Source organism: Aethalodelphis obliquidens, unplaced genomic scaffold (assembly GCF_003676395.1).
Source record: "Aethalodelphis obliquidens isolate GAN/ISIS:26980383/991018 unplaced genomic scaffold, ASM367639v1 scaffold60, whole genome shotgun sequence".
In the NCBI taxonomy this organism is placed as follows: Eukaryota; Metazoa; Chordata; class Mammalia; order Artiodactyla; family Delphinidae; genus Aethalodelphis; species Aethalodelphis obliquidens.
In genome coordinates, this window is record NW_020838004.1 from 11,410,310 (window position 1) to 11,437,580 (window position 27,271).

A 27,271-nucleotide genomic window follows, 5' to 3' on the forward strand; every position below is an offset into this window, starting at 1 on the left:
CAAATCAGAATGAAAGTTACTAACATAGAGGGTAAGAGCTAGAATTTTAGATTTTAAAGACTGTTTGGAGCTAAATCCCAGCTTTGCTCTTTACTGGCTCTTTGCCCTTGGGCAAGTTACTTACCGTCTCCTGTGCCTTAATTTCTTTATCTGTAAATATGGTGATGATAATAGTGCCTATAGTTTAGAACAATGCCTGGGCAATTACAAGTGCTCAACACATTAGCTAGAATTATGTTATTATTTCTTATTTTAAAAGGTCAGGTGTTCAATTACTAGCCAACTTTCTTGAAAGTTGGAAGCTTTTGTGTCTTTGTTGTTATATAGACATAAATATTTAATTATAGTGTATGTGTATAGCTATATATGTATAGTTATGTAGAGAAAATATACATGTATATTAGCTATGGTAACATAAATTAGATACAGTACTCATGTTCTTTCAGTACTTAATTTCAGGGCTAAAAATATTTGTATCATTTTTTCCTACCTGAACTCATATCACAAAAGGACATATACACACTTCCATGTAATTCCCAAGACATTTGTGTCCTTACATGCATATTCATATTCTATGTCCCAGACTAATTGAATTTTCCACATTTCAGCCCCAAGAATCTTAAACTATGTGTCACTGTTACTTTGTGCTTTAGAACATAGTGTTCCTTTTGACTCAAAATCCTTTTATTTGGGACCTATTACGCCTTTAAGACCAAGCTTAAACATAACCTCTATGAAGCCTTTTTTTTTTTTAACATCTTTATTGGAGTATAATTGCTTTACAATGGTGTGTTAGTTTCTGCTTTATAACAAAGTGAATCAGTTGTACATATACATATGTCCCCATATCTCTTCCCTCTTGCATCTCCCTCTCTCCCATCCTTCCTATCCCACCCCTCTAGGTGGTCACAAAGCACGGAGCTGATCTCCCTGTGGTATGCGGCTGCTTCCCACTAGCTATCTATTTTACATTTGGTAGTGTATATATGTCGATGCCACTCTCTCGCTTTGTCACAGCTTACCCTTCCCCCTCCCCATATCCTCAAGTCCATTCTCTAGTAGGTCTGTGTCTTTATTCCCTTCTTGCCCCTAGGTTCTTCATGACGTTTTTTGTTTTTTTTCTTAGATTCCATATATATGTGTTAGCATACGGTATTTGTTTTTCTCTTGCTGACTTACTTCACTCTGTATGACAGACTTTAAGACCATCCACCTCACTACAAATAACTCGATTTCGTTTCTTTTTATGGCTGAGTAATATTCCATTGTATATATGTGCCACATCTTCTTTATCCATTCATCTGTCAATGGATACTTGGGTTGATTCCATGTCCTGGTTATTGTAAATAGTGCTGCAATGAACATTGTGGTACATGACACTTTTTGAATTATGGTTTTCTTAGGGTATATGCCCAGTAGTGGGATTGCTGGGTCGTATGGTAGTTCTATTTTTAGTTTTTTAAGGAACCTCCATACTGTTCTCCATAGTGGCTGTATCAATTTACATTCCCACCAGCAGTGCAAGAGGGTTCCCTTTTCTCCACACCCTCTCCAGCATTTAATGTTTGTAGATTTTTTGATGATGGCCATTCTGACTGGTGTGAGACGATATCTCATTGTAGTTTTGATTTGCATTTCTCTAACGATTAATAATGTTGAGCATTCTTTCATATGTTTGTTGGCAATCTGTATATCTTATTTAGAGAAATGTCTATTTAGGTCTTCTGCGCATTTTTGGATTGGGTTGTTTGTTTTTTTGTTATTGAGCTGCATGAGCTGCTTGTAAATTTTGGAGATTAATCCTTTGTGCATTGCTTCATTTGCAAATATTTTCTCCCATTCTGAGGGTTGTCTTTTGGTCTTGTTTATGGTTTCCTTTGATGTGCAAAAGCTTTGAAGTTTCATTAGGTCCCATTTGTTTATTTTTGTTTTTATTTCCATTTCTCTAGGAGGTGGGTCAAAAAGGATCTTGCTGTCATTTATGTCATAGAGTGTTCTGCCTATATTTTCCTCTAAGAGTTTTATAGTTTCTGGCCTTACGTTTAGGTCTTTAATCCATTTTTAGCTTATTTTTGTGTATGGTGTTAGGGAGTGATCTAATCTCATACTTTTACATGTACCTGTCCAGTTTTCCCAGCACCACTTATTGAAGAGGCTGTCTTTTCCCCACTTATATTCTTGTCTCCTTTATCAAAGATAAGGGGACCATATGTGTGTGGGTTTATCTCTGGGCTTTCTATCCTGTTCCATTGATCTATATTTCTGTTTTTGTGCCAGTACCATACTGTCTTGATTACTGTAGCTTTGTAGTATAGTCTGAAGTCAGGGAGCCTGATTCCTCCAGCTCCATTTTTTGTTCTCAAGATTGCTTTGGCTATTCGGGGTCTTTTGTGTCTCCATACAAATTGTGAAATTTTTTGTTCAATTCTGTGAAAAATGCCAGTGGTAGTTTGATAGAGATTGCATTAAATCTGTAGATTGTTTTGGGTAGTAGAGTCATTTTCACAATGTTGATTCTTCCAATCCAAGAACATGGTATAACTCTCCATCTATTTGTATCATCTTTAATTTCTTTCATGAGTGTCTTATAATTTTCTGCATACAGTTCTTTTGTCTCCTTAGGTAGGTTTATTCCTAGATGTTTTATTCTTTTTGTTGCAGTGGTAAATGGTAGTGTTTTCTTAATTTCACTTTCAGACTTTTCATCATTAGTGTATAGGAATGCCAGAGATTTCTGTGCATTAATTTTGTATCCTGCTACTTTGCCAAATTCATTGATTAGCTCTAGTAGTTTTCTGGTAGCATCTTTAGGATTCTCTATATATAGTATCATGTCATCTGCAAACAGTGACAGCTTTACTTCTTCTTTTCCAATTTGGATTCCTTTTATTTCTTTTTTTCTCTGATTGCTGTTGCTAAAACTTCCAAAACTATGTTGAATAAGAGTGGTGAGAGAACACAACCTTGTCTTTTTCCTGATCTTAGTGGAAATGCTTTCAGTGTTTCACCATTGAGGATGATGTTGGCTGTGGGTTTGTCATACATGGCCTTTATTATGTTGAGGAAAGTTCCCTCTATGCCTACTTTCTGCCTACTTTTTATCATAAATGGGTGTTCAATTTTCTCAAAAGCTTTCTCTGCATCGATTGAGATTATCATATGGTTCTTCTCCTTCAATTTGTTAATATGGTGTATCACACTAATTGATTTGCGTATATTGAAGAATCCTTGCATTCCTTGGACAAACCCCACTTGATCATGCTGTATGATCCTCTTAATGTGCTGTTGGATTCTGTTTGCTAGTATTTTGTTGAGGATTTTTGCATCTATGTTCATCAGTGATATTGGCCTGTAGTTTTCTTTCTTTGTGACATCTTTGGTTTTGGTATCAGGGTGATGGTGGTCTCATAGAATGAGTTTGGGAGTGTTCCTCCCTCTGCTATATTTTGGAAGAGTTTGAGAAGGATAGGTGTTAGCTCTTCTCTAAATGCTTTATAGAATTTGCCTCTGAAGCCATCTGGTCCTGGGCTTTTGTTTGTTGGAAGATTTTTAATCAGTTTCAATTTCAATGCTTGTGACTGATTTGTTCATATTTCCTATTCTTCCTGGTTCAGTGTGAAGCCTTTCTTATTTCTTACAAATACACTGTAGCCTCTGTGCTTTCGCTTAATTCTGTTTATTGCTCCACATAGAATTTATTCACTTTACTGTAATCATTTAAATTTATATCCATTCTTCTGGACCACTGGACTCCAAGAGTTTTTATTGTACCACTGTTAAAAGTAGTACAATAAACTATTAAAAGCAAATATCATATATATGCCATATATGTACATATATGGATATATACACATATATGTATGGCATATATATAATGTATATGCCATATATTAGTACAGTATTACTGTACTAATACATACATTAAGGACCTTAGCCAGAATTAGAAATTTTTTTTAATGAGGTAAAGATGAAGTACAAGCTTTTTAAATAATTTTTCAATTTTGAATTTATAAATCATACATTTTAAGATAATTATAAAAATAATTTTATGTATTAATATACAAAAAAAATCTCATGTATTATAAGTAATTTTCTGAATGCTTAGTTTCAAATGTCTTATCAATTTTGATGACTTCGTTCCATATACCATCATTAGATAATATCTCAAGGAACAATATGCATTTAGGGTGAGGTTTATTGTTATTTTTTTTCATTTTTAAATTTGTGATTCTTTGTTACAATATAACTATACTGTCATTGTTATTATGTGGCAAAGAGTTTGTAATGAGAAAAAGATGTGTGTCAGCTCTGTCTTTTTCTTATTAACCTGTGCTTGCATTATTAGTATTATCTTTATGATTTTGCAAGACTATGTTTTTGGTTAGTCATAGAGAAAGCATAGGAAATAATATAATTATCCATGTACCCACCACTCAGCTTAAATAATAAAACATTGCACGTACAATGGAAGCCCTACAAACATCATTTTTATTCTCTTTTCCATTTTGTGAGGACTCATTCAGATACTACGAGTTATCCATAAATCGAGGGCACACATAAAATTTAGTGCATTGAAGGACACAAAAGAACACTAATGAATGATAACACTGCCAACCTTATACACTTAGAACCTCCACTGTTCCTCCAAGATAACTTTGTTTACTGTATGCAGTGTATGACCATCTACCTTGCAAACTGACAAAGGTGCCAGTGTCAATCATATATTACCATAGTAAAGTTTAAATTTCTAATTTTTAGATAATAAATTTAAACTGGAATTTTAATATGTTCTTCCTGTGCAGCAGTGATTTATTCTGGTGCTCTACCACCACCTTTAGAGGTCACTGCTCTAAACTATAAACCCCTCAAAAACAGAGATTTTATTCTTTATTGTAACTGTGCCATGCACAGTACATAAAAGAGAAGTTCAATAGAAGTTTGCCAACTGAATGAAAGAAACAGGTTTTCTGTGATGTTTGAAGGTAACTTGGAAGTTTACAGTGGGTATATACTGTCTACTCAGCTTGTGTAAATTTTGACATTGTCCTGGCATTTGTTTAAGATTCTACTGTTACAAGAAGAAAACAAATTGTTGAAAATAAGCACAGAAGTCTTTTAGAGCAAAAAAGACAAAACCCTGGATCTGTAGGACAGAAGTACAGTGAGCAGATGAATGTAAGTACAGTGTTAGTAAAAATCTTTATTCAATAGTGAAAAATTGCTTGGAAAACAGAATATTCTTACAGGATTGTGCTTTTCCTGTAAACTGTGCACCACAACATAAATGATATAGCCAAAGCCATTGTGAAGCAGTGCAGACTCTATGCTAGGGGCTTACTGCACTGTACTAATACACTATATTCTAGTTAGCCTAAATGATCAGTTACTAATGAATATTTTAAACTAACTTTAAGAAATCACATTATTTTGCTTGTTATTTATACTCAACTCTGGGAAAAAACAGGTTATTCACAACAGTTATTTAAATATACATTAAAAAATGAAAAAAAAAGAAGAGTAAATTAGAGCCATGGAAACAGGAAGCAAGTATGCTTATCATGAAGACTAATATAGTTCCATGTGTTTAAATATCCTATTGGTATCTAAGCTTCCTGGAAGACATGGCAAGAAGGAAAATAACGTGTTGCATAGTTACCAGGGGATATCAATAATGATTTCATATGAGGTATACTGTATTAAAAGCCATTTTCCATTGAGAATCCTCTATAGGGAACCTTGAAGTTCATAATAGATATATCCCTATTAACAGTCAACAACAAATAAATAAGGAGTTTCATGTGCTGTTTCAAATAGAGATCTTCAATAAAGGTCCATAGCATAATAATGTTGATTTAAAAATTAGTGGATGTAATTCTGTAAGAGCTAAGTAAATGTGACCTAAATATGATATTTTCTAGAGGTCTAGCATGATCCAAGGGTTGAATTTAAAATATTAAAAAATCTTGGGGACTTCCCTGGTGGCACAGTGGTTAAGAATCCTCCTGCCAATGCAGGGGACACGAGTTCGAGCCCTGGTCTGGGAAGATCCCACATGCCACAGAGCCACTCAGCCCGTGCGCCACAACTACTGAGCCTGCACTCTAGAACCTGCGAGCCACAACTACTGAGGCTGAGTGCTGCAACTACTGAAGCCCCCACACCTAGATCCCATGCTGTGCAGCAAGAGAAGCCACTGCAATGAGAAGCCCACTCACTGCAATGAAGAGAAGCCCCGGCTCGATGCAACTAGAGAAAGCCTGCATGCAACAATGAAGACCCAATGCAGCCATAAATAAATAAATAAATTTTACAAATATTAAAAAATCTAGATGGATAAGTGAATAGCATTTCACTTGAAGTTTCTACCTTAAATACCACTTCTGATTTTTAATAGAACTGGAAATAGAGTGTTTTATGAGGAATTTATATTCCACGTCAAAGGTTGAGGGTCCTATTATTTGCATACTGTAGAAACTATTGATTTTTATATAGATGATTATTAATATGAAGAATTATCAACAGTGATTTAATTTTATCAGCAAAACAAGTCATTTAGTTTTTTATTTATGTAAATATTGTCTCATTACCAATATATTTTTACTGTTTAATAACAAACTTAATTACAAACATAACTTCCTGATTACAAATAGAATAATGCCTAAGTCCTTCCTTTTAATTTCCATGTTGTCCACATCGAACATCTCAAAATCTATAAAGTGAACAAATTTTATCTTTATTTTTTCTTTATTTTTATTAATATACATTAAATTTAAAAGTAATGTGTAGTTGTTATAACAAAAATAGAACAAATTAAATTTTAAATGCCATTATTAGTGCCCTTTGTAAATTCATCTTTATTTTTCTGTGTCTTATTCTGTTCTTCTGTGTCTTGCTCCTTTGCATTCTATCTTGCTGTCTTTAGAGTCCATTTATATTCTTTCCAGAAGCTTCACTTCCACTTTCACATAATACACATCTTCCACTCACACACCACTTATACATCTACCAAAGTCTTGTTAGCTTTAAAATAGGTCAGTGTTCCTGAATCAAAACAAAGTTTTGAAGTTTATTTGTTTTTCATCCTTGTTTTGTTTTGATATTTGGTTTTGGGTTGGGTTTGATTTTGTTTTTACTCAAGAGCTTAAACAAGCATTCAATTACTATAGCACCGGCCCTGTCACCTTGTATTAGGAAATATATTTTATCAAAGTGGATATTTTCCCAGGCACTACTACTACATGGAGAGAATCTAAAAGAGGTTAGTGAAAGATAGATAAAGCACAATTGCCACTTTGTGCCAGGGTCTCAGTCCAGGTTGTCTCAAGTCTATAATGGAGTTTAGGTGAGGCTATGAGAGCTATCGAAGCAGGGCTGTTGAAGAAACCTGCATCGGTTACTCTTCAAATTAGACTGAACAAAAGCTAGGTATAGTCATAGCCAGGCAATTTTATCTAAGAGAAACAGTCAGTTCTTAAGAGTGGAACAGAATGGGGGTAAAGAATCAAAGTAGACCATATCCAAGGAAGGAGAGTTGGTATCACTCATAGTATTGAATGGGAGTGCTAATTGCCAGTGCTCTGATATTTTTCATTTCCCAGTACTGTGCAACATCGAGGCAGCTATTTCTGTTTTAAGTTTTGTCACCTAAGACACTTACCTGTCCTTTGCATTAGCCATAATCAGAGGCTTTTGGCTACTATCAATAATTGTGACTTACCCTTACAAGGATAAACCAGCCTTAAGGTAATTTTTTACCTTTCCTTTAGTTAGCACTTCTGATTGCCACCCAACTTACTTCCTTCTTTCAAATGTCCAAGACAATATTGCAAACTGAAAATTTACCAAACTCTACGTAAAACATTTTTCTAATCTTTAGGCATCATAGAAAGGTCTTATTCCCATAATTCTTGATTTCTGCTCCAAAAAAAAAGAAAATATATATTATATGAACAGAGATAGCTGAAAATATAAACAGCAAGTAAAAGTCTGCTAAGTCAATATATCATTAATTTTAAATATGGAATTATATTCTGATTCAATATTCTATTTTTATAGAATTTTGGACAAAGTGTCCAACTAAGTTCAAGTGAGCCAAAACAAACCACAAGGGCTACTTCTAATATTGAAGAAGGTATGTTTTAGTTTAAACATTTTCCTCTTAGCTTTGTTCCCAATGATTTCTTTTTTGTTGTTGTTATACATATTTTCCCAAGTACTTACAGATTACATGACTGTTAAATGACCATTTGGGGACCTGAGTTCTCCACACCCTGCACATTTAGATTGTTGCCAGTTTTTTTATTTATTCTAAATAGTAATGTACTGAATATCTATCTACATTGTTTTTTCGGACTTTTCAATTATTTCCATATTTAGATTCCCAGAATTAAAATTACAGTACTTGGCATTAATTGGCACCCAATTAATATTTGTTGAATTAAACTCTGTATTAAATGAGTACTGGATCAAAGGAAATAAACATTGTTAGAGGTTATTATACATATTCCTATAGCATTTTCCTGAAAAGTATTATCATTCAAAATTCTTCTGGGGTGTATGCCAACTTGAGGTAGAATCACTTCTATTATTTACTTATAAGACAGACAAATAAATGATATATTATTAGTTTTTATTTGTACATCTTTTATTAATAATAGGCTTAATTGGTTTTTTTTGTTTGTTTGTTTTTTGGTTTTTTTGCGGTACGCGGGCCTCTCACTGTTGTGGCCTCTCCCGTTGCAGAGCACAAGCTCCGGACACGCAGGCTCAGCGGCCATGGCTCACAGGCCCAGCCACTCTGCAGCATGTGGGATTTTCCCGGACCAGGGCACGATCCCATGTCCCCTGCATCGGCAGGTGGACTCTCAACCACTGTGCCACCAGGGAAGCCCTGTATATTTATTTTGATGAAATATTTCTTCATATTATTTTTCCCTGTAAATACTGGAGTTTTAGTATTTTCTTAATCATTTCTGAGAACTCTAAATATCAAGGATTCTGATCCTTATGTTAGTTACAAATGTTTTTACCACTTTACTATGTGCATTTTATTCCACTTAATGTTTTATTTTTACATATAGAAGTCTTACTTTACATTTTTTCATTCAATAAATAATTATTGAGAGCCAATCTCCTGCCTGCAACTAAATATTTTGGATATTCAATAATTAACAAAACGTACAAAATTCTTGGCCTTCAGAATTTAAAATCTATTAGGGAAGTCTGACCTTAAATAAACATGTTTTTAGTCTTTTCTTAGTGATTTGTCCATTACTCAAAGAAATTTCCCAATGCAGAAAATTAGAAATGTTTCTTTTCCTCTAGATTATTTTAATGGTTTGATTCATTAAATTTAATTCTTTAATGTCTTTGGAATTTGTTTAAATAGATGATGTGAAGTGATACTCCAAATTGATTATTTTATAAACAACAAACTAATTTATTGAGTCATCTTTCCCTTCTCTCAAGTCTTTGATACTTCTTTGATCATATATTCTTTTATTGAATTTGGTCAGTTTCTAGGCTTTCAATTCTGTTCAGCTGATCATCTAATTTTCTAAAATTTCCATAAGTTCCTTTTCTCTTACTTTTATTTATAACTCATCATAATTGCTATTATAAAGACAATCTACTTCACCTTCTCCTTGAACTACCAATGAATAACAAAAGCAAAACAGAAATAATATACGTAATGTATTTTTTTTTCCTTAGTTCAGGTAACACTCTAGAAATTATTACCTCACTGCCATCATTTTGAGTATTTTTTTTAAATTAGAGATGGGGAAATGGTAGCTATAGAAGATCCTGGTAAATAAAATGCAAAGTAACAAAAGATTTACTAGGTTTCTGTTTGTGAAATGAATACATACAGACATATATCAGTTAAGTATGTATAAGGGCTAATCCCAAAGACAAAAAGGGATCAAAGAATAGTTAATGTAAAGTTTCTATAGTTTCAGGCAGTACTTCTGAATTTTTGATGGCTGAAAACCTAGTGAAAGCTTCAGTGCCTGAGGATGAAATTCTAACTGTCATGAATAGCAAGCAGCTACAGAAATCAAATCTGACTTTAAATAAAACCCAGCAATTTAACATCTGTGCACTATCAGCTGAAGAACAAAAGATCCTACAGTCCCTTAATCATCTCAATGCAAGGTTACACTGTAAGTATGGAAGAACACCTTTTGTAAGAAATGTTGAATTTTATACTTAAACAGTTTTAATTTAAAATTTAATTTAAAAATTGAAAATAAAAATACAAAATGTATCCAGATTATCACCTACTTGAATCAAGTATATAACAAAAATTTATTTGAATATACCATACTATTTCGGGTATATTGTACTCATTTCATTTATGCTGATGCCAATTTCATTGGCAGGCTTAACAGTCTTTTGGGAATGTTTGAATAGACTTCATTTCAGCAGTGCGACAGGCTATCTGTACTGACCATCCATCAAAAACAACCATAAATTCAGGATTAAGTACTTTAAAAATCTTAAATATAGCAATGAGCTGGTAAGAATATAAGAAATTCTTAAGACCAGGAAGTAAATATAAATAAGAACCTAGAATGATAAGGAGAGTGCTGCTGCTAGCTTTTCTCTTGAGAACATTTAACCCATAGAGTGAAATTGAGCTTTGCTTTTCATGGCCTCACAGAAAAATGGGAACAGAAGACAAAAGCCATGGCCTACTTAAGATGAGTAGCCTCGTAGAAGATCCTCCCACCCTAAAGTTGGGCCTCCCAAAGAGCTACATCTTATACAGACTTACACTGCCAGAGAAACAGAGAGAGGGGTAAAAAGAAAAAAAAGAAAGCTTACATAACTTAAGTTTCAGTATTAAGCAGATGAGGGGAGACGACATGCAAGCTTTTTTCACCTCTCTGCATGTATGTCTGTGTAGGATGTAACTCTTTAAGAGGTTTTGTCAACAGCAGTCTCTTACTAAAGGAAATTCTAAAGAATGTACTTCAGCAAACCAAAAATAATCTCAGATGGACAGTCTGAGAGGGTAAATTTGAACATTGTATAAAACAATAAATGTAATTTAAAAGTTGTATGTGGTTCAAAGAGAAAACAGAATTTAAATACCTATCAAAAATAATACATAAGTTGGAGAACATAAATGGTGTTAAAGTGTGCTAGGATTCTTGTATTATTAAGGAATTGAGTAAAGATACAGGTTAACTTTAGATGTTGATAAATGAAGCATGTCTATGGTAATTACTAAGGTCACAACTAAAGAGTCAGAAATAGAGTATACAAATTCCAGACTCTTAGAGAAAGAAAGTGACATGCAAAAGAAAAAAATCAAATCAAACCAAGTTAACACAAGAAAGGAGATAAAAATAATCATAGAAGAGATAGGACAAAAGGACAAATACAAATACTATACTATAAGATGGTGTATACAAATGTATATAATAAATGTAAAAATATATGTGTATTTTCATATATACAGTATTCATATATAATGCATATATATAAATGTGTATTTACTGTGTGTGTGTATATTCCACTTCTGCCTAAAATGTAGAAAATTGGAATATAGCAATCGCACACTAAGAATAAGAAAAAGCAGATAAACAACACAAGTATAGATTTTCTTAAACCCATTAGAGAGCTGAGGTTCCAGCACAACCAAGTAGGCTGACATCCAAGGAAAGACAGGAACTTCCAAGGAGAGACATGACATGACAATTGGCTCAACTGTGGCTGAATAAGGGAGAAAAAAAAATGCCAGGCTCCATACAAGTTGATATTAGGAATTATACATATATTTTTAGCAAATTGCTCAAGGATAAATGTGAACTATTGTGAGAACATAAAATCCCCAGGAGCCTAGACACTCTTCTTGTTCACACCACTCACAGATTCTTCTTTATGAACCCACACTGTGTGTTCATGAGAAAAAGAGGGGGCAGAACAAGAATCCAGAGAAATCCTCTCTCAGTGGTGCAGGCTTGGAAAAGGGGAACAGCCACCACTGTAGGAATGGTATGAAGCCCCATGCCGAACCTTCTCTCCTACAGAATAAAGGTCATAAAGTACTGGGACAGAGGCAGCAAACTTCGTTGATTGCCCCCAGGGCACAAATGAAGACTTACTCCGGATAGGGGAAAGGTAAAAGAAGTAAGCTTCTACTTCTGGAGAAGGGGCAAGAAAGAGGCATGGGCCCAGATTATTAGAGGTATCCTGCTATAGGAGGAGGGACGCAAAATTGTCTTGTGCAAAACCTGCCAAAGATACAAGGCAAAGTTGACTGCCATGGGAAGGAGGAGCAGGATGACTAAGAAGGAATAGAGGACATGCCTAAGACAGCCTCGACCAGGACAACAGAAAAATCTCCCTACTCCCCGACCACAAGGCCAGCAAGTACCAAAACACAAGCCATAGAAATCAGCTGGAGAAAGGTAAGGGCATAGAGAGAATCTAGTGATATTGTGCAGACACACAGGAAGGCCAAAAGCTGAAAGTAGAGCAGGAAAATTGAAGGAAAAAAACCTCCATGACTCCTGCAGAAGCACAAAATAACACCAGAGGATTTTGAAACCATTGGTGTACTGAAGGTCACCATAGCAACAATAAAACCCAAACCTAGCTCAATTCCTAAGTTGATTAACTACACACAGACACACACACACAGAAACACATATACACACACACGTACACATACATACACACATCAATTGCCTAACAGAAAAGACATGCCCATTTCCAGGCACAAACACTATTTACCTCAGTATCCACTATTCTAAACAAGAAGTCCAACATTCAATCAAAACTTACAAGACACAAAGAAGCAAGGAAAAAATCTCTGTCAAGGGACAAAGCAATTAACAGATTGAGACACAGAGATGACCCAGATGTTGGAACTATCAGATAGGTAATTTTAAATAACTATGACTAATATGTTAAAAGGTTATAGTGGAAAACGTGGACAACATGGGAAAGAGTCTACAAAAATGGACAGATACAGAATTTCAGCAGAGAGATGGAACCCATACAAAAGACTCAAATAGAAATATGAAAAATAAGAACACTGTAACAGAAATGAATAATGTATTCTATGGGCTTGTCAGATTCAACAGAGATGAGGAAAGAATCAATGAATTTGAGAACAGGTGAGAGAAAATTTCCAAACTGAAACACCAAGAGAAAAAAAAAGATTGAGGGAAAATACAAGAACTGAGGATCTAAGAGCTGTGGGACAATATAAATCAGTCTCACAAATATGTGATTGGGATCCCAAAGTGAGAAATTGCAGCCTTTTTTGCTGGGAGAAGGAGCTACTGATTGGGTATAGGTAAAGCCCCTCTGACATGAGGTGAGAACATGTTTGTGGGTCCCAGGTAACTATGAAGAACTTTTGGGGTCATTTTGAGACTTCATATTGTAACAATTGGATACCAGATAGAAAGAAATTAAATTGAACCCCTACCAAATAACATACATAAAAGTCAGTTACAAGGTGATTAAAGATTAAATATGAAAGAAAATATATAAAGCTTTTAGGAGATACTATAAGAAAGTATTTTCTAGCCTCAGGGTAAGGTAGGATTTCTTAAGTAGAGTACAAGGATCAAAATCCGTAGAGGAGAAAAATAATAAATTTAACTATATTAAAATTACAAACTTTTCTTCATATCAAAACATCATTAAAATAATGAGAAAACAGGCCACAAAATAAGAGAATATATCTATAATACATAGGAAAAAGACCCTTGTCCAAAATATATAAAGAACTCCTACAGGGGAAGAGGGGGAAGATGGCGGAAGAGTAAGACGCGGAGATCAGCTTCCTCCCCACAGATACATCAGAAATACATCTACACGTGGAACAACTCCTACAGAACACCCACTGAATGTTGGCAGAAGACCTCAGACCTCCCAAAAGGCAAGAAACTCCCCATGTACCTAGGTAGGGCAAAAGAAAAAAGAATAAACAGAGACAAAAGAATACGGACGGGACCTGCACAAGTGGGAGGGAGCTGTGAAGGAGGAAAGGTTTCCGCATACTGGGAAGCCCCTTTGCGGGCAGAGACTGGGGGTGGCGGAGGGGGGAGGCTTCAGAGCCGTGGAGGAGAGCGCAGCAACAGGAGTGCAGAGGACAAAGCGGAGAGATTCCCGCACAGAGGATCGGTGCCAACCAGCACTCAGCCCCAGAGGATTGTCTGCTCATCCGCTGGGGTAGGAGGGGGCTGGGAGTTGATGAGGCTTGGGCTTCAGTCTGAGTGCAGGGAGAGGACTGGGGTTGGCTGCGTGAACACAGCCTGAAGGGGTTAGTGCACCACCGCTAGCAGGGAGGGTGTTCGGGAAAAAGTCTGGACCGGCTGAAGAGGCAAGAGACATTTTCTTCCCCCTTTGTTTCCTGGTGCATGAGGATTAAGAGCACTGCTTAAAGGAGCTCCAGAGATGGGCGTGAGCTGCGGCTAACAGTGTGGACCCCAGAGAAGGGCATTGGATGCTAAGGCTGCTGCTGCAGCCAACAAGAAGCCTGTGTGCGAGCACAGGTCACTATCCACACCTCCCTTCCGGGGAGCCTGTGCAGCCCGCCACTGCCAGGGTCCTGTGATCCAGGGACAACTTCCCCGGGGAGAATGCACGGCACGCCTTAGGCTGGTGCAACATCACACCATCCCCTGCCGCAGGCTCGCCCTGCATCTGTACCCCTCCCCCCCCCCCCCCCGGCCTGAGTGATCCAGAGCCACCAAATCAGCTGCTCCTTTAACCCTGTCCTGTCTGGGCGAAGAACAGACACCCTAACGCGACCTACAAGCAGAGGCGGGGCCACATTCAAAGCTGAACCCCGGGAGCTGAGCGAACAAAGAAGAGAAAAGGAAATTACTCCCAGCAGCCTCAAGAGCAGCACATTAAATCTCCACAAACAACTTGATGTACCCTGCATTGGTGGAACACCTGAATAGACAACGAATCAACCCAAATTGAGGAGGTGGACTTTGAGAGCAAGATTTATGATTTTTTCCCCTTTTCCTCTTTTTGTGAGTGTGTATGTGTATGCTTCCGTGTGAGATTTTATCTGTATAGCTTTGCATTCACCATTTGTCCTAGGGTTCTGTCCACCCGTTTTGTTTTTTGTTTTTTTTGCGGTACGCGGCACTCTCACTGTTGTGGCCTCTCCCGTTGCGGAGCACAGGCTCCGGACGTGCAGGCTCAGCAGCCATGGCTCACGGGCCCAGCCGCTCCGCAGCATGTGGGATCTTCTCAGACCGGGGCACGAACCAGTGTCCCCTGCATCGGCAGGCGGGCTCTCAACCACCGCACCACGAGGGAAGCACTTTTTTAAAAAAAATTTATCTAAATTATTTTTTATTTTAATAACTTTTATTTTATCTTTATTTTATTTTATCCTCTTTCTTTCTACTTTTTCTCCCTTTTATTCTGAGCCGTGTGGATGAAAGGCTCTTCGTGCTCCAGCCAGGAGTCACTGCTGTGCCTCTGAGGTGGGAGAGCCAACTTCAGGACACCGGTCCACAAGAGACCTCCCAGCTTTACGTAATATCAAACGGTGAAGATCTCCATCTCAACACCAAGACCCAGCTTCACTCAAAGACCAGCAAGTTACAGTGCTGGACACCCTATGCCAAACAACTAGCAAGACAGGAACACAACCCCACCCATTAGCAGAGAGGCTGTGTGAAATCATAATAAGGCCACAGACACCACAGAACACACCACCAGATGTGGACCTGCCCACCAGAAAGACAAGATCCAGCCTCATCCACCAGAACACAAGCACTAGTCCCCTCCACCAGGAAGCCTACACAACCCACTGAACCAACCTTAGCCACTGGGGACAGACACCAAAAACAACAGGAACTACGAACCTGCAGCCTGCAAAAAGGAGACCCCAAACACAGTAAGATAAGCAAAATGAGAAGACAGAAAAACACATAGCAGATGAAGGAGCAAGATAAAAACCCACCAGACCTAACAAATGAAGAGGAAATAGGCAGTCTACCTGAAAAAGAATTCAGAATAATGATAGTAAAGATGATCCAAAGTCTTGGAAATAGAATAGAGAAAATGCAAGAAACATTTAACAAGGAACTAGAAGAACTAAAGAGGAAACAAGCAACGATGAACAACACAATAAATGAAATTAAAATTAATCTAGAAGGGATCAATAGCAGAATAACTGAGGCAGAAGAACGGATAAGTGACCTGGAAGATAAAATAGTGGAAATAACTACTGCAGAGCAGAATAAAGAAAAAAGAATGAAAAGAACTGAGGACAGTCTCAGAGGCCTCTGGGACAACATTAAATGCACCAATATTCAAATTATAGGGGTCCCAGAAGAAGAAGAGAAAAAGAAAGAGACTGAGAAAATATTTGAAGAGATTAGAGTTGAAAACTTCTCTAATATGGGAAAGGAAATAGTTAATGAAGTCCAGGAAGCACAGAGAGTCCCATACAGGATAAATCCAAGGAGAAACATACCAAGACACATATTAATCAAACTGTCAAAAATTAAATACAAAGAAAACATATTAAAAGTAGCAAGGGAAAAACAACAAATAATACACAAGGGAATCCCCATAAGGTTAACAGCTGATATTTCAGCAGAAACTCTGCAAGCCAGAAGGGAATGGCAGGACATATTTAAAGTGATAAAGCAGAAAAACCTACAACCAAGATTACTCTACCCAGCAAGGATCTCATTCAGATTTGATGGAGAAATTAAAACCTTTAATACAAGCAAGAGCTGAGAGAGTTCAGCACTACCAAACCAGCTTTACAACAAATGCTAAAGGAACTTCTCTAGGCAAGAAACACAAGAGAAGGAAAAGACCTACAATAACCAACCCAAAACAATTAAGAAAATGGGAATAGGAACATACATATTGATAATTACCTTAACTGTAAATGGAATAAATGCTCCCACCAAAAGACACAGACTGGCTGAATGGATACAAAAACAGGACCTGTATATATGCTGTCTACAAGAGACCCACTTCAGACCTAGGGACACATACAGACTGAAAGTGAGGGGATGGAGAAAATATTCCATGCAAATGGAAATCAAAAGAAAGCTGGAGTAGCAATTCTCATATCAGACAAAATAGACATTAAAATAAAGACTGTTAGAAGAGACAAAGAAGGACACTACATAATGATCAAGGGATCGATCCAAGAAGAAGATATAACAATTGTAAATATTTATGCGCCCAACATAGGAGCACCTCAATACATAAGGCAAATACTAACAGCCATAAAAGGGGAAATTGACAGTAACACATTCATAGTAGGGGAATTGAACACCCCACTTTCACCAATGGACAGATCAACCAAAATGAAAATAAATAAGGAAACATAAGCTTTAAATGATACATTAAACAAGATGAAATTAATTGATATTTTTTGGACATTCCATCCAAAAACAACAGAATACACATTTTTCTCAAGTACTCATGGAACATTCTCCAGGATAGACCATATCTTGGGTCACATATCAAGCCTTGGTAAATTTAAGAAAATTGAAATTGTATCAAGTACCTTTTCCGACCACAACGCTATTAGACTAGATATCAATTACAGGAAAAGATCTGTAAATATTACAAACACACAGAGGCTAAACAATATACTACTTAATAACAAAGTGATCACTGAAGAAATCAAAGAGGAAATCCAAAAATACCTAGAAACAGGGCTTCCCTGGTGGCGCAGTGGTTGAGAGTCTGCCTGCTGATGCAGGAGACACAAGTTCATGCCTTGGTCTGGGAAGATCCCATGTGCCACGGAGCAGCTGGGCCCGTGAGCCATGGCCGCTTAGCCTGTGAGTCCAGAGCCTTTGCTCCGCAATGGGAGAGGCTACAACAGTGAGAGGCCCACGTACTACAAAAAACCAAAAATACCTAGAAACAAATGACAATGGAGACACGATGACCAAAAACCTATGGGATGCTGCAAAAGCAGTTCTAAGAGGGAAGTTTATAGCAATACAATCCTACCTTAGAAACAGGAAGCATCTCAAATAAACAACCTAACCTTGCACCTAAAGCAATTAGAGAAAGAAGAACAAAAAAACTGCAAATTTAGCAGAGGGAAAGAAATCATAAAGATCAGATCAGAAATAAATGATAAAGAAATGAAGGAAACGATAGCAAAGATCAATAAAAATAAAAGCTGGTTCTTTGAGAAGATAAACAAAATTGATAAACCATTAGCCACACTCATCAAGAAAAAAAGGGAAAAGACTCAAATCAATAGAATTAGAAATGAAAAAGGAGAAGTAACACCAGACACTGCAGAAATACAAAAGATCATGAGAGATTATTACAAGCAACTCTATGCCAATAAAATGGACAACTGGGAAGAAATGGACAAATTCTTAGATATGCACAACCTGACAAGACTGAACCAGGAAGAAATAGAAAATATGAACAGACCAATCACAAGCACTGAAATTGAAACTGTGATTAAAAATCTTCCAGAAAACAAAAGCCCGGGACCAAATTGCTTCACAGGCAAATTCTTTCAAACATTCAGAGAAGAGCTAACACTATCTTTTTCTAACTCTTCCAAAATATAGCAGAGGGAGGAACACTCCCAAACACATTCTATGAGACCACCATCACCCTGATACCAAAATCAGACAAGGATGTCACAAAGAAAGAAAACTACAGGCCAATATCACCGATGAACATAGATGCAAAAATCCTCAACAAAATACTAGCAAACAGAATCCAACAGCACATTAAAAGGATCATACACTATGATCAACTGGGGTTTATTCCAGGAATGCAAGGATTCTTCAATATATGCAAATCAATCAACGTGATACACCATATTAACAAATTGAAGGAGAAAAACCATATGGTCATCTCAATAGATGCAGAGAAAGCGTTCGACAAAATTCAACACCCATTTATGATACAAACCCTGCAGAAAGTAGGCATAGAGGGAAATTTCCTCAACATAATAAAGGCCATATATGACAAACCCACAGCCAACATCGTCCTCAATGGTGAAAAACTGAAAGCATTTCCACTAAAATCAGGAATAAGACAACGTTGCCCACTCTCACCACTCTTACTCAACGTAGTTTTGGAAGTTTTAGCCACAGCAATCAGAGAAGAAAAAGAAATTAAAAGAATCCAAATTGGAAAAGAAGTAAAGCTGTCACTGTTTGCAGATAAGAAGATACTATACATAGAGAATCCCAAAGATGCTACCAAAAAACTACTAGAGCTAATCAAAAAATTTGGTAAAGTAGCAAGATACAAAATTAATGCACAGAAATCTCTGGCATTCCTATACAATAATGATGAAAAATCTGAAGGTGAAATCAAGAAAACACTCCCATTTACCATTGCAACAAAAAGAATTAAATATCTAGGAATAAACCTACCTAAGGAGACAGAAGATGTGTATGCAGAAAATTATAAGACACTGATGAAAGAAATTAAGATGATACAAATAGATGGAGAGATATACCATGTTCTTGGATTGGAAGAATCAACATTGTGAAAATGAATCTACTACCCAAAGCAATCTACAGATTCAATGCAATCCCTATCAAACTACCACTGGCATTTTTCATAGAACTAGAACAAAAAAATTCACAATTTGTATGGAAACACAAAAGACCTCGAATAGCCAAAGCAATCTTCAGAACGAAAAATGGAGCTGGAGGAATCAGGCTCCCTGACTTCAGACTATACTACAAAGCTACAGTAATCAAGGCAGTATGGTACTGGCACAAAAACAGAAATATAGATCAATGGAACAAGACAGAAAGTCCAGAGATAAACCCACACACTTATGGTCCCCTTATCTTTGATAAAGGAGACAAGAATATACAGTGGAGAAAAGACAGCCTCTTCAATAAGAGGTGCTGGGATAAATGGGCAGGTACATGTAAAAGTATGAGATTTGAACACTCCCTAACACCATACACAAAAATGAAATCAAAATGGGTTAAAGACCTAATGTAAGGCCAGACACTGTCAAACTCTTAGAGGAAAACATAGAACACTCTATGACATAAATCACAGCAAGATCCTTTTTGATCCACCTCCTAGAGAAATGGAAATAAAAACAAAAATAAACAAATGGGACCTAATGAAACTTCAAAGCTTTTGCACAGCAAAGGAAACCATAACACCAAAAGCCAGCCCTCAGAATGGGAGAAAATATTTGCAAAGGAAGCAACGGACAAAGGATTAATCTCCAAAATTTACAAGCAGCACATGCAGCTCAATAACAAAACAATAAACAACCCAATCCAAAAATGGGCAGAATATCTAAATAGACATTTCTCCAAAGAAGATATACAGACTGCCAACAAACACATGAAAGAATGCTCAACATCATTAATCATTACAGAAATGCAAATCAAAACTACAATGAGATATCATCTCACACTGGTCAGAATGGCCAATATCAAAAAATCTAGAAAAAATAAAAGCTGGAGAGTGTGTGGAGAAAAGGGAACACTCTTGCACTGCTGGTGGGAATGTAACTTGATACAGCCACTATGGAGAACAGTATGGAGGTTCCTTAAAAAACTACAAATAGAACTACCATATGACCCAGTAATCCCACTACTGGGCGTATACCCTGAGGAAACCATAATTCAGAAAGTGTCATGTACCAAAATGTTCATTGCAGCTCTATTTACAAGAGCCAGGAGATGGAAGCAACCTAAGTGTCCATCATCGGATGAATGGATAAAGAAGATGTGGCACATATATACAATGGAATATTACTCAGCCATAAAGAGAAACGAAATTGAGTTATTTGTAGTGAGGTGGATGGACCTAGAGTCTGTCATACAGAGTGAAGTAAGTGAGAAAGAAAAACAAATACTGTATGCTAACACATATATATGTAATTTAAGGGGAAAAAATGTCATGAAGAACCTTCTGGTAAGACGGGAATAAAGACACAGTCCTACTAGAGAATGGACTTGAGGATATGGGGAGGGGAAAGGGTAAGCTGGGACAAGGTGAGAGAGTGGCATGGACATATATACACTACCAAACATAAAATAGCTAGTGGGAAGCAGCTGCATAGCACAGGGATCAGCTTGGTACTTTGTGACCATCTAGAGGGGTGGGATAGGGAGGGTGGGAGGGAGGTAGATGCAAGAGGGAAGAGACATGGGAACATATGTACATGTATAACTGATTCACTTTGTTATAAAGCAGAAACTAATACACCATTGTAAAGCAATTATACTCCAATAAAGATGTTAAAAAAAAAAAACTACAAATCAATAAGGGAAAAGGCAACTTAGCAGAAAAATTGAGGGGCGGGGGGAAGACTTGAACAGGAACTTCACAACAAAGGAAATGAAAATGACAATAAACATTGATAGATATTCAACATTATTAGTAATGCAAAATAAAACAATGCGATATAGTTATATACACATCAGAAATACATGACTTTATTATTTTTTTTTTTCGTCACCATGTGGCATGTGGGATCTTAATTCTCCAACCAGGGATCGAACCCGGGCCTCCTGCAGTGGAAGCATGGAGTCTTAACCACTGGACTGCTAGGTAAGAAGTCCCAAGACATGACTTTAAAAGCCTGGCAATGCTCAGGGTTGGCAAAGACGTACAGCTATTAGAGCTCTCTTATAATGCTGGTGGGAATGTAAACTGAGGCAATCTTTTAGGAAATTTTTTGCCACCACCTAATAAGTTGAACATGAACATACCCTACAATCCAGCAATTTTACTTCTACATGCATACCTAGTGAAAACCCTGCACATGTGTATCAGGAGACATGTATAAGTATATAGAGATCATCATTGTTACAAAATCCAAAAATTAAAAATGTGTAAATGTGGTATATTCATGTGCTGGAATACTAATCAGCAAGGAAAATGAATAAACTATGGCTACACATAACATCATGGATGAATCCAAATAACATATAATTTTGAGCAAAATAAGAAAAATCACAGGAGAATAAAGACAGTTCAATACTATTTATGTAAAATCAGAAACATGCAAAACTAAACAATGTTGTTTGGGGGATATACACATATGTATTAAACCTATAGAGAAACAAAGTCAGTTTAGAGAGTTACCTCTGTGGAGAAGGGAAGGGAGTACAATCCACAGGGCAGTGTTGAGGTAAGGAGCTCCAGGATGCCTCCGAAGTGGTGATAATATTCCAATGTCTTAGCCTAGGTGGTTACACAAGACGTTAGCTTTATTATTATTAATTAAAATATGCATATATGTTTTATATACTCTGTGTTAATTTCAAAATTAAAATGTTTAAATAATATATTAATAAAAGGCAGGGTGCTAAAACACAAAGCAATACAGAACTAAAGCTATAAGTTTAAGATGTAAAACTATGAAGATAAAGAGTAAAAACCTCAAGTCAGTTTTTTTGGAGGGTTCTTTTTTCCATTAGATATTTCCACATATCTTAAATGCTTCATGTAAAAGATTCCACCTGATTTTTTTTCTTTTGCCCAGACCCTTGTCATTATATGGACAAAAGCCAAAAGCCTAAAACGCAAGAGCTGATCAAATTACTAAACTTTTTCGTGCCTCATTAATTAAATAAACATCTCCTACTTTTTCCTGAGATGCTCCAAGAATGAAATTCACTTTTGGTTTAAAAAGAAGAAAGAAAAATTTAACAGAAAAGATAACCTAGCATTTGAACAAAGATTGGTTTAGAATAGTCAAGGTACTAGGAATGCCTTTTTAGCAACTAAATTTTATGTAATTGTTTTTAATCAAATTAACTCTATTTCCTCACCTAATATAAGTATAAAGACTGTTTCTGGGGACAACAGGAAAATAAGTCTCTTACTCGATTTTGAATATTTTGACATATCAGAATTTAATATTTGATTCTTTAGTCATTCTTCTCTTTCAATATACATAACTAAATTATTTGTATATCATGGTATAATTATTTCAGATGTACAAGAAACCATTTGTAAAAATCCATCCATCTAAAAGTACTTTAGGGCTTCCCTGGTGGCGCAGTGGTTGAGAGTCCGCCTGCCGATGCAGGGGACACGGGTTCGTGCCCGGGTCCGGGAAGATCCCACATGCCGCAGAGCGGCTGGGCCCGTGAGCCGTGGCCACTGAGCCTGCGCGTCCGGAGCCTGTGCTCCGCAACGGGAGAGGCCACAACAGTGAGAGGTCCGCATACCGCAAAAAGAAAATAAAAATAAGTAAACATAGAAATAAAAAATCATAATATAAAGATTTCTACATTGAGAGTATTTCATCAGTCATGGGAACAGAAACAAGCATCAGTGCACTATTCTTCAAATAATTTTAGATATGTAGCCTAATTAGAAGATTGTTAAGGAGTTTACATTTATAATGAGCGCATCCTTGCTCATATCCCTTCCATGTCTTCAGATTTCAAAACTGGACATTACTAGTTTGATTTTTTTTTTTTTTTAAGTTTTGCCTTGACTCTGGATTCTGGCAGAGATATACATATAAATGAAAAACAGTCATTGCATTCAGGAATTTTCAGTCCAACAGGGATAAAGACATAAATGCATAGTATAAACAAATAGCTGTAATGTAAGGTAAGATAAGACTATGTGATGCACAATCTTAGGAAATCACAAAAGGAAAAAATCATATCTGGCCAGATGTGATCAGGAGACATTCAGGTCTATGGAAAGGGCATCCTCAAATTAAGATATTATCTGTACTCTCACAATCCTCAATTTAAATGTTCAACAAAGAAATGTTATTTTAGAGAATTAATTGGATGCTTGTTCAATTGATTTTCATCGTGTGCCCTCAGTTATGAAATCTCGACAGGAGAAAGTAAGTTTATGCAAATACACTTCATTTCTTGTTATTTGGTTTTACATAAATAAAGTTATACTTGTCTTACTTACGTTTCATATTTTTGCTATGCTCTGGGTATAGTAGTGAATAATAGTAAGTAAGAAAGAGGCTGTCCCTGCTCTCATGCAGTTTATTATTTACCTCTGAGCACATGGTTCTTAGAAGTGACCTTTTCAGTGTGGCATTTTTAATGCTACAATTTTTAGACGGAACTCTTGGCAAAGGTCATTTCAATTCCTGATGTATTTTTTCATGGTTACTTTTTACATCCTAGTTGTGGTTTTTGCTCAATTTTTCATCTCCAGCAATTTAAGTAATTTTTGCAGTGTTAATTTTTTTGGGTCTGAATTTTGATTGTGACAATTTTTTGTCATTTATGATATCTATGATTCTTACTTCACTTAAGTGAGATAATACCTACAGTGACTGAGATCACTCTTCTATACACTTCAAATTAAGTTGAAAACAGTTCACTAAACACAAATGACTGAGCATGAATTGTAAATACTACTCAACAGGAAGAGAAAGTTACCTACTCAGCAAATTACTATCTTGTGCACATTGGTGCACTGTGTCATGTTGCTAGAGTATCTACTAACTGAAAAGTTAATGGTGTGGATTAGGGTCTGGTAGGATTGAAATCATTTTTATCTCATATCTTTTTCATTCTTTTTGACAGGTGGTAACCATTAGCTTTCTTAGTCTCTTTATCTCCAACATGTTACTCTTCCGTATTTTAACATCACTAACATAGGTCAGGAACCTTCTTTTTTTTCAGGGAAAATGGTATAAATTCACAGAGCTATTAACTCCCTGTTTAAGCAGCTGGCATCAAAATTACTTGATCCCCCTCCTCCATCAATACTGCTTCATTTGTCATATTCTGCATAGGGATTTGAACATTTTATTCTTGTTTGCCCTTTTGTCTGCTATTTTTATTTTGTGTTACTTTACTATTTACTTAGATTCACCAATTGTTGACATTTTGCCACACTTGATTTATCTGATAGAGGGATGGATGGATGGATGGATGGATAGATGAAAGAGTAGAAAAAAATACATAGAATAGGATAGGATAAGACATACTTACACACACACAAACATACATTTTAACGAACTGCTTAAAACTAAATAACAGACATGATGATACTTCCCCTCTAAATACTTCAGCATACATCTTGTCCTAAGAACAGATACTCTCCTACATAACCACAATACTATCATCACACCCAAGAAATTTAATATCAGATATGATATTATCTGATACCCATTCCATATTCAGAGTTCTTCAGTTGTCTATAAAAAAGTCTTCTGTGGCTATTTTATTTCTCTGATCCAGGATCAAACCCAGGATTATACATTGCAATTAGTTGTCATGTCTTTTAACCTAGAAAAGTCTCTTTGCTCTTTTTCAATCTTTCATACACATTGACACTTTCAAAGAATCCAGACCAGTTATCTTGTTGAATATCCTGTAATCTGAATTTGTCTGATTGTTTTCTCATTATTAGATTCAGTTTAGTATTTATGGTAAATGCAGAGTTTCAAAGTTTATGCTTTTATAGCCTGTTTGTTTTCTTTTAATCACCTGGACTTACTCCTACCTATATATTGCCTTCAAGTCTTCTATTTAACTGCTTGTTATTTAGAGTCCAGAAAACAGATATGCAAGCTTTTCGAGTTACGTTAAAGCAAATAAATAGGTACTTATTGCCTCCCCTGGGAATAAAGTGCATGGGCTTTAGATATACTTTGGTCTTCTAAAAGATTTCGAAAGTTGTTCCTGGATCTCCATTGTATTTTATATACATAAAATTATTTAATATGCAAGTTCTAGAAAGGCAATATATAACCATATTCTTACACTTTCTGTATGTATGACACAAGAGACCATTAAAACTGTATTGTATTTACCAGGACAACTGTGGTATAGCCTATTTCTAGTCAATAGAGATTTTTCTAAAACAGATTTCCATCTCTTCAAACAATGGCAAAAATAGCTACTGAGGAGTATTTGTTATTTTGGAGATGTTGCAGGTAAGCTTTTTATCAATGTTTTTTATTATACATTTCAGTTCCAATGTTTTCATACCCATATGAACTTAACAAGAATTTTGTTTTTAAATTATACTGTCTTATATAACAACTTTACAATGTACAAGTATTATGTAGTTAATTCAGAAACTGAATTTCTCAGCCTAGCAACATTAATTATATAATATCAGGTGCCCCAATACTGAAAACCCAAATGTCCTTGGTTTAAGATTTGAGAATTGTGCTTCCCTGGTGGCGCAGTGGTTAAGGATCTGCCTGCCAATGCAGGGGACACGGGTTTGAGCCCTGTTCCGAGAAGATCCCACATGCCGCGAAGCAACTCAGCCCATGCACCACAACTACTGAGCCTGTGCTCTAGAGCCCATGAGCCACAACTACTGAGCCTGCCTGTCACAACTGCTGAAGCCCGTACACTTAGAGCCCATACTTCACAACAAGAGAAGCCACCTCAGTGAGAAGACTGCACACCACAACGAAGAGTAGCCCCCACTCACCACAACTAGAGAAAGCCCGCACGCAGCAACGAAGACCCAATGCAGCCGAAAATAAAAATAAATAAATAAGTAAATACACTAAAAGAAAAAAAAGATTTGAGAATTGATGCTTAATTCCCAGAAATTGTATCTATCTCTGGAAAATTCACAACTTGGGTGAAGTTTATATATTAATCCACTACTTCCCACCCCACACATGCGTGGTTTTGTTGTTGTTGCTGTTTGTGTATTTACCCCTTCTATTGCCCTTTGGGGTTTGTTCCCCCACACGAGTGATTGATGGTGTTGATTTGGGTTTATCTCAGGCATAGAAGTAAGCTGATGTATTCATTCTTGTTAAGGTGTTTAGCATGAATCTTAAAAGACACTTTACCATTTCAAAAAATCATTTTAAAAGATCTAAAACAATTTCAATCATTTAAAACCATTATATGGAAAGAACAATAATGAATTTCTAATAGTGGGATTTCAGGCACTTTAACACTTGAGTGAGAGGAATAATTTTGAGCAGGAAGCCTTCTCAGTATCTTTCATAGCACAGGCAATCTTCTGCTATTTCTTAGAGCAAGTGCAGTTCTGAGATTTCCAGAAGAAAAGTATTCAACCCACTCTTTCCTGTATCCCTTCACTGAACACTCATAATCAACTTAATAATTATAGTATCTATCCCCATGGAGCACCTGTGAGGATTATGTGAGATAATCACCCATGTAAAACATTTAAAACAGAGCCTGTAACATAATATATGCTAAATACATGTTAAGCTAAATTATTAGTATTATTGCCACCATAATGATTATCTTAATAAGTTTAAATTGTCTCAAAAAAAAAGTAACATTCCAGAAAGTACTTACATGAAATTTACATGCAAAGTATAACTTTCCCTTCAAAAAAA

General features: G+C 36.3%; 1 protein-coding gene across 1 annotated transcript in view; it reads left to right on the forward strand.

Moving 5' to 3' along the window:
* The window catches only part of CEP126 (centrosomal protein 126), a 165,665-nt gene that overhangs the window by 79,571 nt on the left and 58,823 nt on the right, over positions 1-27,271 (forward strand). The window contains exons 7-11 of the mRNA XM_027087788.1: positions 5,063-5,175; positions 8,056-8,131; positions 9,954-10,163; positions 10,295-10,335; positions 12,928-13,130. Of these exons, the coding sequence (XP_026943589.1) occupies positions 5,063-5,175; positions 8,056-8,131; positions 9,954-10,163; positions 10,295-10,335; positions 12,928-13,130 (643 nt within the window). The remainder of the gene's footprint in view (positions 1-5,062; positions 5,176-8,055; positions 8,132-9,953; positions 10,164-10,294; positions 10,336-12,927; positions 13,131-27,271) is intronic.